Genomic DNA, 14,645 nt, shown 5'->3' with positions numbered 1-14,645 from the left:
ATTATTATTCCTATCATATATTATGTATCAATCCCATATATTATATATATATGATGTGCCATGCTATATATTATAAAATATAGGAGCATTAAATTATTTATTTTCTATTATTCCCATATATGGTAATATATAGGATATGATAGCAATAATATAGAATATATTAAGCATTATTCCAATATATCTATATTCTGTTATTCCCATACGTTATATGATATGGATGGGATGGGATGGGATGGGGTGGGATGGGGATGGGGATGGGGATGGGGATGGGATGGGATGGGATGGGATGGGGATGGGGATGGGGATGGGGATGGGATGGGATGGGATGGGATGGGGATGGGGATGGGGATGGGGATGGGATGGGATGGGATGGGATGGGGATGGGGATGGGGATGGGGATGGGATGGGATGGGATGGGATGGGGATGGGGATGGGGATGGGGATGGGATGGGATGGGATGGGATGGGGATGGGGATGGGGATGGGGATGGGATGGGATGGGATGGGATGGGGATGGGGATGGGGATGGGGATGGGATGGGATGGGATGGGATGGGGATGGGGATGGGGATGGGGATGGGATGGGATGGGATGGGATGGGGATGGGGATGGGGATGGGGATGGGATGGGATGGGATGGGATGGGGATGGGGATGGGGATGGGGATGGGATGGGATGGGATGGGATGGGGATGGGGATGGGGATGGGGATGGGATGGGATGATATAATATGATATGATATGATATGATATGATATGAATGGGAGAAATAAATAATACCTGTTATTCCCATATATATATTATAATGGAAATAATACATAATATATTACATATTTTAATATCCGTATCATATAGATGTATTTTTATCTAGGTGAGCTTCGCTATTTTTCTTGGGTATTTGCGGGGGAAAAAGGTCTTTTCGCAGCGGTACCCGATGACAGACGGCGCCAGCAAACCGGGAGCCACGGGGTTACTGCGGGATGGGGGCAAAGCGCCGCAGAAAGTGGATTTGGGGGGAATACGACCCTTGAACGACAGGCGAAGGATGATGCTGACGGCCGTTTGCAACCCCCGGCACCAAAACCACCTCTTTTCCCCCCCAAAAAAACTCAGTACATCATTCCAGGTATGCTTTCTGCGCTTCAAAATATGCTCAGATGGCAAAACAAGAAAAAAGATTTCCCTTCTTGAGCAGCAGCCTCGTGAAAAGGAGCCGAAATTCGGTCCCTTTTCCCACCCCGTGTTTTTACCTGGACCTGTTTTCTCAGCCCTTCCCTAATAAAAAACAAGCCAATAAAACAAAGATGAAAATACATTCATTAGGATTGATAACGCTCATTAAAACGGGGCTGTGTAGGAAAGCGCGGCTCCGCTCCGGCGAAGTAAAGGGGAAAAATGCAAATTCTTCTGCGTGAAAAGAGGATATTTCCCTAATCGCCCCAATCAAACGCCGGCGCAATTATCTGTGGCCAACCCAACGGGTTAAAATTATCCTCTTCATCTCCGGACACAGTGAGGAGCCGAAAAAAAAAAAAAATAAAAAAAAAAAGTGTTTCATTTTAATAAAAATGAAATCCGGACCCTGCAGAAACCGGCTTCGCTAATGACGTGTTTACATAGAAAAAGACAATTTCTATTTAATGGTGATTACCAGCGAGAAGAAATTAAACGTCCTGGAGTAGATGGGTTGGGGAGAACGGGGGGAGAAGAAAGTTACGGAGGGGGCGTAAATCAGGAGAGCTGCGGGAGAGCACGCGCCAAAAACCGCAGCGATTCCGCTCCCGGGACGCGAACCCGCACACGTGCACGGGCGCTCAAGGGCGCGCACGCCAACGCACACGCCGACGTGCAAAGACGCACGGGCGCGGAGGGGAGCGTGCGAACGGGCAAAGGCAACGGCAACGTGCACAGGCGAACGCGCAGATGCACACGGACACGCAAACGCGCGTGCAAATGTGAACACGCGCACAGGCATGCGGCGCACACGGCCGTGCAAACACGCAGACGGACGCATGCACACGCATGTGCAGATGCACATGGAAACATGCGTGTGCATACGCAAGCATGCAACATGCCAACGCACGCACACACGCGCGCCTGCAGGTGCCAACACGCAAATGTACATGTAAACGCCCACGCGAACATGCATACGCACACGCAAACATGTATATGCGCATGCAAACATGTATATGCCCACGCAAACATATATGGGCCCACAAAACACGTATATGTGCATGTAAATATGTATATGCCCACGCAAACATGTATACGCGCATGCAAACGTGTCTATGCCCCCGCAAACACGTATATGCGCGTGGAAACATATATGCGCATGCAAACATATATATGCCCACACAGGCATGTATATGCGCATGCAAAGACGTATATGCCCACGCAAACATGTATATGTCCATGCAAAGACGTATATGTCCACGCAAACATGTATACGCCAACACAAAGATGTATATGTCCATGCAAGCGTATATGCCCACGCAAACATGTATATGCCAACACAAAGATGTATATGCCCATGCAAGCGTATATGCCCACGCAAACATGTATATGCCCACGCAAACACATATATGCACACGCAAACATGTATACGTGCATGCAAACACGTATATGCCCACGCAAACATGTATATGCGCACGCAAACATGTATATGTCCACGCAAACATGTATATGTGCATGCAAACATGTATATGTGCACGCAAACATGTATATGTGCATGCAAACATGTATATGTCCACGCAAACATGTATATGTGCATGCAAACATGTATATGTGCACGCAAACATGTATACGTGCATGCAAACGTGTATATGTCCACGGAAACATACATATGTCCACACAAACATGTATATGCACACGCAAACATGTATATGCACACGCAAACACATATACGCCCACGCAAACACGTAGATGCCCACACAAGGAGGCAAATGGACATGCAAACGCGAGCACGCACACGTGCCCACACGCAAAGGCGAACACGCTAAGGCGCACGCACACGGGCGCAGAGGCGGCGACAGGCAGAGCCGTCCCGGTGGCGCCGCGTCTCCCTTTTTCCGGCAGGCTGAGCGCGCCGCGTCCCGCCAGCGACGCTCCCGCACCTCCGCCGTGAATTCTTTTGCTCCCGCGACGGGCGAAAAAAAGTGCAAAATAGGGTCTGATCGCAAAAAAATCCAAGTTTTTGGGCTCGCCGGGTTATCCGTGCTATATCCTCCCTATTCATTTTTATTATTATTATTTTTATTTTCCCCCCAGCGTGAAAATTATTACTTTTTTCTCCCCCCCCCAAAAAGCCAAGGCAAGACGAGGTCTTGTTGCAAGAGGACGAAATAATTTTGGGGGTTGGTCTCCGCGCCAAGGCGGTTCCCGTCCCCCGCCGACCTGCGCAAACCCATCCCGGGGCCAAAGCGTTTCGCCGTCGGGCTTTAACGCGTCTGCTCCTTTCGAAAGCGGAGCAAACATCTGCAGAACAAGCCCAGATGTGCGCCGGAGCCCCGTATTCTCCCTTCCCCAAATTGAGGAATTTCAGCTCCGAGGCACATAATAAGGCAGCGTCTGGGATGGTTTAATAATAGTAAAATTCAAATTGTTACCGAAGCGTAATGAAGAACGCGCTTGGAAGGAGGTCTGCGGAAAAAAATGAATAAATAAAATAAAAAAAAAAAAATAAAAAAAGAGCCGAAATCTCCAGGGAACTGTTGGTTCAGAGGAACGGTAAACAACGCGCAGAAAGGCAACTTAATTATCTTTACAAGCGGAGTTTACCAGCGGCCGCCGGGAAAAATTACCGAGAGAAATGGCAACAGGCAATAAAAAAAAAAAAAAAAAAAAGCCTAAATTCATCTTTTTTTACCCCATAATCTACAAACTCCACGTACGTACGGCCCGAGCTTCTTCGGAAGCAGGAGCCCCTTCGCTTCGGTTTTTCGCCAGCTAAAGCTGAAACATCCAGGCCAAACCAGACCAAAAGCAGGCAGATGCCACGCCGCGGCGGATTTGGGAAGGGAAAGCGCTCGGTTTTCGCAAGGGCTTGGTTTGTGCAAGAGCTGCACAGCGAAAACATATCTTTATATATATATTATTTTTTTTTCTATATTGGCATATATAAGCTGGAAAAGGTGTGAAATTTAAACCGAGGATGCTGGTGAAGAGCAAAGCAAGGACCAAGGCAAGGATGATGGGTTGGATTAAACCAGGGATAGAATCACAAAATGGTTTGGGTTGGAAGGGGCCTTGAAGATGATCTCGTTCCACCCCCCTGCCCTGGGCAGGGACACCTCCCACCAGCCCAGGTTGCCCCAAGCCCCGTCCAACCTGGCCTTGAACACCTCCAGGGATGGGGCAGCCACAGCTTCTCGGGGCAACCTGCCCCAGGGGCTCACCACCCGCACAGTCAACAATTTCTTCCCAATATCTCATCTAAATCTCCCATCTTTCAGTTTAGAACTCTTCCACCTTGTCCCATCACTACATGCCCTTGTAAAAAGTCCTTCTCCACCTTGTAGGCCCCTTTAGGCACTGGAAGGGGCTCTGAGGTCTCCCCTTTTTCGCCTTCTCTTCTCCAGGCTGAACCCCCCCAACTCTCCCAGCCTGTCCTCCCAGCAGAGGGGCTCCAGCCCTCCCAGCATCTCCGGGGCCTCCTCTGGCCCCGCTCCAACAGCTCCGTGTCCTTCTGCTGTTGGAACCCCCCGAGCTGGAGGCAGCACTGCAGGGGCGTCTCCCCAGAGGGGAGCAGAGGGGCACAATCCCCCCCTCGCCCTGCTGGCCACGCTGCTGGGGATGCAGCCCGGGATGCGCGTGGCCTTCTAGGCTGCGATCATTGCCAGCTCACAGTGAGCTTCTCATCCACTGAATATTGGAGAGGACCAAAGCAAGGATTTCTTCACGGAAAGGGTTGTCAAGCACTGGAACAGGCTGCCCAGGGAAGTGGTGGAATCGCCATCCCTGGAGGTATTTAAAAGATGGGCAGATGTGGTGCTGAGGGAGATGGGTTAGTGGTGGACCTGGCAGTGTTAGGTTAACGGTTGGACTAGATGATCTTGATGGTCCCTTCCAGACTAGACGATTCTATGATTCTGTGATTCTAAGGATGCTGGCTAGGATCAAGCCAGCGATGCTGGACAGGATTGAACCCAGGACAGTAAACTCAAACAGAAGATGCTGGTTAGGGCTGAAGAAAAGATCATAGAATCACAGAATAGTTTAGGTTGGAAAGGACCTTGAAGATCATCCAGTTCCAACCCCCCTGCCATGGGCATGGACACCTCCCACCAGCCCAGGTTGCCCAAGGCCACGTCCAACCTGGCCTTGAACACCTCCAGGGATGGGGCCTCAACAACCTCTCTGGGCAACCTGTTCCAGTGCCTCACCACCCTCAAAGGGAAAAACTTCTTCCTAATGTTTAATCTAAACCTGCTCTCTTCCAGTTTGAAGCCATTCCCCCTCGTCCTGTCACTCCATGCCCCAGTAAAAAGTCCCTCCCCAGCTCTCCTGGAGTCCCTTTAGGCACTGGAAGGCCGCAATAAGATCTCCCCGGAGCCTTCTCTTCTCCAGGCTGAACACCCCCAACTCTCTCAGCCTCTCCTCATAGGAGAGGTGCTCCAGCCCTCAGATCATTCTCCTGGCCCTCCTCTGGACACGCTCCAGCAGGTCCATGTCCTTCTTATGTTGGGGACTCCAGAGCTGGATGCAGTACTCCAGGTGGGGTCTCACCAGAGTGGAGCAGAGGGGCAGAATCACCTCCTTTGACCTGCTGGCCACACTTCTTTTGATGCAGCCCAGGATACAGTTGGCCTTCTGGGCTGCGATTGCACATTGCTGGCTCACGGTGAGCAAAGATGCTCCGTAGAACTGAATGAAGGACGTTAACTAAAACCAAAGCCGGGATGGTGGGTAGGACCAAAGCCGGGATGGTGGGTAGGATTAACTCAGGGACACTGGAATCAGGCTGTGGGGGTGAGCGGTCATCAAACCAAGGCTGCTCGCCAAATACGGCCCAAGGATGGTCGCGAGGGTCAAAGCAAGGATGCCAGCTAAGACCGCACCAAGGACGCTACCTAGGAGCAAGCTGAAAACAACAGCTAGGATTGACGGGAGCTGGAATCAAACCAACAATGCTGGCCAGGATCCGGCTGAGGATGCCGGTGAAAGTCAAAGGGAGGATGCCAGTTGAGATCAACTCAAGGATGCTGGTTAAAATCAAATCAAGGATGCAGGTAGGATCACCGGCTGGGACTGAACCAAGGACCATAGCTAAAAATCACACCAAAGATGCCGACCAGGACCAATGCGAAGACGCTGGCTAGGACCCAAAAACAGCTAGCCCAACTCAAACCAAGGACGCCAGCCAGGCTGGAATCAAGGCCACCAGCCAAAAGCAAAGCTCAGACGCTGGTTAGAAGCAAAGCAAAGCCACTGCCTCAAAGCAAAGCTCGGCACCTCTCTGTTTTTCATCCAACTTTTTAAGAAGAACTGTTCATTTTTACGTCTCCCCAGGCGGCCGGCGGCCCAGCGAGGCTCAGCGCCGCTGCGCCACCCCTCCACCCAGGTGGCCACGGTTTGGATTTTTTCATTAACCTGCCCGAAGGAGCTGAGATTGAATTAAAAAAAAAAAAAAGAAAGAAAAAAGCTGCTTTCTGGCACGGTTTGGATGCCAAAAGGTCGATTCCCGCTCCTGGCTGCGATGCTGCAGGCAGCCCGGGGCCGTCAGCCCGGTATGGGCATGCCCGCGAGTCGGCTCAACACCCCAAAATCCCCTTAGTGCGGCGCAGAGAATTCCCCCACCACCACCCCTGCAAAAATCATTTGCTGCCGCCCTTTAACTCACGGCACAACACCGGCGCGCCAATTCGGCCATATTTTGGCCCAAAGGTGCTCTTTATCCCAAATTTCTCACCAAACCCGCTGCACAGGGCTGTTAAACGGCGACGATCCTTTTTAAGGGATATTCAGCTTTTAGCAAAGGCTTCCCGCAACCCCGAATCAACCGAATCTCCCCCGAAAAAATCTGTATTTAGTTCCCGAGCTGATAAGAAAACCTCAAGATTTGGGTTTTGGGGGTTTGGGGTTTTTTTTGACACCTGTTTGCATTGGTACATCAGCTGTCCCAATTGCGGAGTAATTCAGCCCGGCCACGTCTTTTACCCACCCTCACAAAAAATGCTTTGAAATTCAATTAACTGCTTCTTTGTCTTCTATAATTTTTTTTTTAAAAAAAAAGGTGAGTTTTCCCAGAAACATCAGATTTTTCATCACTCCCTCCACACACCTGAGCTAGATTTAACCGCCAGAAGTAACTCCAGGATAGAAAAAGCTGTGAAAAACTGATTTTTTTTTTCTTTTTTTCCCTGCAAATCTAATAGCGATGCAACAGCCAGAGGAAAAACAAAAAAAAAAACCCAGTTCCTAACTTACACCCACTTTCCCAACAGGACAGAACATAATCCCTCTGTGGAGCTTTGATGCCGACGAAGCCACTTTTTTTACAAATTTACAACATTTTTCTGCCCCTGGATGGAGACAAATTAAGCCCCGGGTGTTGCTAAAGCCCCGTTCGATGTGACATCCTAAAAAAAATATTAATTACCCAATGGTTTTATAATGATTTTAATAAGGATGCAGCTCCGGCTCGATAAGATGTGATGCTCTGCATCACATGGGGGTGGTTTTGGGGTTTGGTTTTTTTTTGATGCGTTCGAGCACTGTTTAACGTCGCAATTTGGGGCCGGGGAGGTTTGGACGCGTGGTAAGACAAGTTCTGTGCTTAATGAGGGGCGCCTAATTAAGGTCGGGGAGCACTGCCTTCATCAGGAGACCCCACATCAAGCCTGCCCTGGGTTTTGGGGTTTTTTTGAGCATCCCTGGCCGTCTGGTCGCTCATACCAGCAAGGTCACGGCTGCGATAATTAAGTATTTCAGCTCCCAGGCTGTAGCGTCCTCGCGCCGAAATAATCCCAAATAATATCCCGAATTATTCTGCAGATGGAGACAGTGTCCCCGCTCCCCGGGAAGGAAAAGCAGGTGGGAAATTGAAAAAAAAAACAGCAGGGATGCTTGGCGGTATGGAAATTCCTTGGCAGTACGGAAGGGTGAAAGCTCGGAGGGATGCAAGCCCCGAGCAGGGATGCTAAACGGGCTGAGGATGAGGATGGTTGTTAAAATAAGGAACGAAGGCGACGGGGCGCATCCGTCCCGGCTGGCGAGGAGCCCCGCAAGGACAGGGCGCAAATTAGCGAGAGCCATCAACTTAACGAAGTGGAGGGCCCGGTGTTGGCCTGGCACTGGGTTAATGGAGCTCTGCAGCAGCAGCTGGCACCCGCCTCGGTGGAAAAAAACGCAGGGTTTTGCCCCAAATTTGACGCTAAAACACCCTTCTGGTGCACGGCGAGGATGCAAGCGGTCGCTGCTCGCTGCTTTTCCCCCTCCTGGGCGCACAAACTCCGGCAAAATCGAATTATGATATGGCTTTATGCACGGGGGGGGCTGAATTTGCGCCACGTCTCGCAGGCCTCAGCGTCACCCCAGAATTTTGCCATCCCCATTTTAGAGGGTTTTTCTGCTTTCTAAAGCTTAAAATCGCAGCTCTGGGAGGTCAAAGCAAAGCGAAGGTCGTCCCCCCCCAGCGTCAGTCACCCCAATTTTGCAAAGCCGTTCAGGACCTGTACGCATTCGCCTGCCTAAAAAATGGCACTTTTCTTCAGAAAAATCCCGCCCCGCTGGGATGTGAGGCATAATAATAATAATAATGATGTTATAATAATAACATCATTATTATTATTATTATTATCATCATTATTATCGTTGTTGTTGTTGTTATTATTATTGTTATTATAAATGAGGCCTTGGTGGTGGTGGTGGTGGTAGTAGTAGTAGTAGTAGTAGTAGTAGTAGTATGAGGCCTTGTTCCTATGGCATCATCTTTATCATCATTGTCATCATCATCATGATTATTATTATTATTATTACTATTATTATTATTATCTAATCCGTATTCCAGCAGTTTAACACCCAGAAGAGTCAAAGCTCTCCAGCACAATGAATATTCACACAGCAGCATCCTGGCATATATACTATATATAAGATACGTGTGTCATCATCCACTTTATCCGATTATATCTGTCCAACAGAAAGAATATTCAGTTATTACACATATATCTTTATATATATATATGTCTTCCCCCACATTACCCAATTAAATCCATCCAATGTATGTATTATTGGATTATTATACCTATCGCATGGATATCATTGGGTAATGTGGATGAAGACATATATATATACTGTCTCTATATATAACCATCCGAGAGAGAGAGAGAGGATATATAGTGGGGAGAGGATATATACAGAGGGTATATGTATATGTATATATTAAAAAATATGTTTAATATATATTGGATTGATGTAGCAGATATATTATACCATATATATACACACACCATATATATAAAATATATCATTGTATGTAATTACATAATAATACATAATGTATAATGTATAATGTATAATATATAATATATAATATATAATTATATATTATATGATATACAAAGTATAATTATATATAGTCATATATAATATATAATTATACGTAATTCTATATTATATACTATATAATGGCTATAACAAATATACCATATATGTGTGGTATAATACATATACCATATATATGGTATAGAGATATATCATCTGATATATTATCTGGATATAATAGCATGGATACAATATTATATGGCTATAATATATCTGATGGATACATATGATATAGCCAATGGATAGATATAATGTAATATATCAAATATAACCAAGATATAGCCTATACATCTATTCTATCCAATATACACATCAAATAGAATAGATACAATGCACGGATATAATGTAATATATCCAATATATCCAATGTATTTTTTATATATTTTTTAAACAATATATCCATCCATTATAATAGGTGCAATGAATGGATATAATGTAATATATCCACTATATCTCCACTATATACTTCGCACCTTCTGGAAGCATTAACCCCTTCTGCTGCCGTTTTTCAGCTCCTTTAGTTATATTTTCCTCAAAAAAAAAAAAAAATTAAAAAAAATCCCCACCCTTTCTCAAGTTTTTGGCTTGTTCCCCTCCACCACGATGACGATAATCCCGATTTTTCTACGACGGCATTTATTAACGCATTTTCCCCTCCGTTTTGGGGGGCGCCGTGCACTCGGCTTCCCAAAACCGGCTGATTTGGGCCCATTTGGCACGCCTGATGTTTACGAAAGCCATACGGTTGCTTCAGCCCCGGTTTTCCGCGTTTTCAGCCGACCCAGCGAGCCTTCAAATTTCAACCCAAAAAAACCTTTGCCTCTATCCCTGGCGGCTGGGACAACGCGTTTGGTAGCAAAAAAGGGTATTTTCTAGCAATAAATAGATGGTGGTGGTATGTGTGTGTGTATATATACACACCGATATATTCTATTTTTCTATAGCTATAATTTTATATATTTCTAGCTATATATATACACAAATATTATTGTTGCTATTAGAAATAATCTGTGCTATATACGAGACAGCAATATAGTCATTATTAGCCATATATTGTATCATATGTATAGTGTATAATATTGTATATATAATGAATCAAGCGTCATATATATCAAGCATTATATATATAGTGATAGAATATATTGCTTATATCAAGCAATATATGTTTCTATAATATATACATATATATTGTAGTTATTTATTTGTAAGTATATGCACGTATTACGTTAATATAATATATGTTCTCTTATAGATCAATGTTATTCTACTGCGAGATAAAATATATATCAAGCAATACAGTATGTATGTATAATATATAATTATATATGGTAGTTATTTAATTATTTACAAGTATATGCACGTATTACGTTAATATATTACTATATGTTATATTATGTGGCGATGTCATTATACTGCTATATAGAATATATTGCTCCTATCAAGCAATATGGTATATATGTGTATAATACATAACTATATATTGCAGCTATTTAATTATGAGTATATGCATGTATTACATTAATATATGTTATATTATGTGGCAATGTTATTATACTGCTATATAGAATATATTGCTGCTATCAAGCAATATAGTATATATGTGTATAATATATAACTATATATTGTAGTTATTTAATTATTTATAAGTATATGCATATATTACGTTAACGTATTATTATATGTTATATTGTACAGCAATGCCATTATACTTTTATAGCCAATATATTCCTATAATCTATAAATATATACGGTATCTCTAGCACTATATCATATCGCTGTATCTCCAGAAATTTGCGATGCTGCAAAGATAACGGTCATCGACGCCAAAAACACACCCAAACCCCTTTCTGCTGGGGGAAAGTTGTCCCGATAAAAGAGAAGAAGTTGTTTAAATATCTTTTTTCTTTTTTTTTTTCCTTTTTTGGTTTTTTTTTTTTTTTTTTTTTGCCCACAGAGCTGGAGCTGGGAATCCATTAGCCTTTAATGAAGTGAAACCCTCATCTTGCCGGAGCCACCTCATTTAGCGCAATTGTTTCGCAGCCATTACGGAAAGACAATTACAAGGAAGCGGCGAGAGTAATTGGAAATGCTGGCGGGAGTTGGGCGAAATGATAATAAATAAAAATATTCCCCCTAATAAGCTTGCCAGGAGGGGGGTGGGCTGGAGAAAATCAACATAATTAGAACTGAACCGCGGCGAGGAAAAACAGACAGCGGGGCGGCGAGCGCGCGGCACGGCGGCGAAGGGGACAAGTGGTGAAAACTTCACGTTTTGCCCCCCCGAAACAGCGGAGGAAAAGACTTTTCCCACCTGCACCGAGTTACGGGGGGCGAAAAATTAAGGAGGAGGGGGCGGGGGGGGGGGGGGGAGGTGTGATGCAGGTGATGCTCTTCACGGGACAGCGCAGAGGAGCATCGTCGGGTGCCACCAATTTCGCCGCAAGAGTTGTTGTTTTGTTTTTCCTGCCTGTAAATCGCAATATTTTTAGCCAAACCTGTATTATTTTAATTATTTAAGCCTTCGTTTTAGTTAGTTAAGCCTTTATATTAATTATTTAAGCCTTACGGAGGGGGGGTTTGGGGGGCATTTTGCTCGGCGAAGGAAGGAAAAAGGGTTAAATCGCGTTCAAAAGCGGGCGCAGGCAGCCGTCGGCGGGTTCCCTCCTCACTCCCAAAATCCTGGCTTTTTCCCCCAAAATAAGCCCTGCGTCCCGCGCAAGCGTCCAGGCTCTGTCTCCATCCTCCTCCCGCCCCAATGCGGCTTTAGCAGCTCCTCCAAAGCGGTTTGCAGCTAAAAAAAAGTCCAAAATTAGGAGGTTTGCACCCAAAAAAGCCATTCGGGCAGAGGTTTGTACCAAAAAAAGCCATTCAGGCAGAGGTTTGCAGCCAAAAAAAGTCCAAAAATTGGGGATTCGCACCCAAAAAAGCCATTCAGGCAGAGGTTTGTACCAAAAAAAGTCCAAAAATCGGAGGTTTGCAGCCAAAAAAGCCATTCAGGCAGAGGTTTGCACCCAAAAAAAGTCCAAAAATTGGGGATTCGCACCAAAAAAAGCCATTCAGGCAGAGGTTTGCACCCAAAAAAAGTCCAAAAACTGGGGTTTTGCACAAAAAAAAGCCATTCAGGCAGAGGTTTGCAGCCAAAAAAAGTCCAAAAATTGGGGATTCGCACCAAAAAAAGCCATTCAGGCAGAGGTTTGCACCCAAAAAAAGTCCAAAAATTGGGGATTCGCACCAAAAAAAGCCATTCAGGCAGAGGTTTGCACCCAAAAAAAGTCCAAAAATTGGGGATTCGCACCAAAAAAAGCCATTCAGGCAGAGGTTTGCACCCAAAAAAAGTCCAAAAATTGGGGATTCGCACCAAAAAAAGCCATTCAGGCAGAGGTTTGCACCCAAAAAAAGTCCAAAAATTGGGGATTCGCACCAAAAAAAGCCATTCAGGCAGAGGTTTGCACCCAAAAAAAGTCCAAAAATTGGGGATTCGCACCAAAAAAAGCCATTCAGGCAGAGGTTTGCACCCAAAAAAGTCCTTAAAACAGGGGTTTTCAGCAAAAAAAGGCACTTTTAAATGGTCTTTCCACCAAAATAAAGCTCTTCATGCAGAGCTTTGCGCTCCAAGTCCTTCAAAAAAGGGTTTGCACCCCCCAAAAAAGTCATTCAAAAAAGTGTTTGCGGCAAAAAAAAGCCCTTTGAACGGAGGTCTGCGCCCCAAAAAACCTTTTAAATGGCAGTTTTGCACCCAAAAAAGCACTTTAAACAGGAGGCTGCGGAAAAGAAGGTCTTTCAAATCGGATTTTTCACCTTAAAAAGGTCTTCAAAAAGGGATTTGCACCCAAAAAAATGTCCTTTAAACACAGAGGTTGCACCAGAAAAGCCCTTAAAACAGGAGGTTGCAGCAAAAAAAGTCCTTCAAATGGGGGTTTTTACCCTAAAAAAGGCCTTCAAAGGGGGTTTGCGCCAAAAAAAAGTCCTTTTAGGTGGCTCTCGCCGCCAATTCCGGCGTTCCGGAGGGACGGGTATCCCACATTTCCCCGAAAATTGGTGAAATACCGCGTAGGGAATTATAGTTTTTAAAATGTCGTTCCTACTCGGACGCTCTGCAATCCCGCCGGTATCCGAAATCAATAATAAAAGACTCTCCCACAAGAATAAAAAGGCTCAAATAAAGAAGAAAATATCCCCCAAAAGAATAAAACAGCCCCCAAAATAATAAATTATCCCAAATAAATAACAAAATGCCCCCGAAAAATAATAAAATACTCCCCCAAAGTAACAAAATACCCCAAATAAATAACAAAACACCCCCCAAAATCATGAAATAACTCCCCAAAATAATAGAATATCCCAAATAAATAACAAAATACCCCCAAAATAATGAAACACCCCCCAAAATAATAAAATAGCCCAAATAACTAACAAAATGCCCCTGAAAAATAATAAAATACTCCCCCAAAGTAACAAAATCTCCCAAATAAGTAACAAAATACCCCCCAAAATAATGAAATAACCCCCAAAATAATATAATATCCCAAATAAATAACAAAATACCCCCCAAAATAATGCAATCACCCCCCCAAATAATGCAATAACCCAAATAAATAACAAAATAGCCCCCAAAATAATAAAATAGCCCAAATAAATAACAAAATACCCCCCAAAATAACAAAATAACCCCCAAAATAACAGACTATCCCAAATAAATAACAAAATAGCCCCCAAAATAATGCAATAACCCATCCAAAATAATGAAATAGCCCAAATAAGTAACAAAAAGCCCCTGAAAAATAATAAAATACTCCCCCAAAGTAACAAAATCTCCCAAATAAGTAACAAAATACGCCCCAAAATAACGAAATAACCCCCAAAATAATAGAATATCCCAAATAAATAACAAAATACCCCCCAAAATAATGCAATAACCCCCCCAAAATAATGCAGTAACCCCAAAAAATAACAAAATAGCCCCCAAAATAATGCAATAACCCCCCAAAATAATAAAATAGCCCAAATAAGTAACAAAATGCCCCTGAAAAATAATAAAATACTCCCCCAAAGTAACAAAATCTCCCAAATAAGTAACAAAATACCCCCCAAAATAATGAAATAACACCCA

At 44.4% G+C, this 14,645-nt stretch overlaps 1 protein-coding gene across 1 annotated transcript in view; it reads left to right on the top strand.

Moving 5' to 3' along the window:
• The first annotated feature begins 929 nt into the window (after positions 1–929).
• TMEM218 (transmembrane protein 218) overlaps positions 930–14,645 on the top strand; it is a 59,962-nt gene continuing 46,246 nt past the window's right edge. Inside the window, exon 1 of the mRNA XM_009880756.1 lies at positions 930–1,121. Within this exon, the coding sequence (XP_009879058.1) occupies positions 930–1,121 (192 nt within the window). The remainder of the gene's footprint in view (positions 1,122–14,645) is intronic.

Source organism: Charadrius vociferus, unplaced genomic scaffold, assembly GCF_000708025.1.
Source record: "Charadrius vociferus isolate BGI_N301 unplaced genomic scaffold, ASM70802v2 scaffold943, whole genome shotgun sequence".
NCBI lineage: Eukaryota > Metazoa > Chordata > Aves > Charadriiformes > Charadriidae > Charadrius > Charadrius vociferus.
Note: the sequence above shows the minus strand (reverse complement) of the source record. Positions and strands in the feature narration are given on the sequence as shown.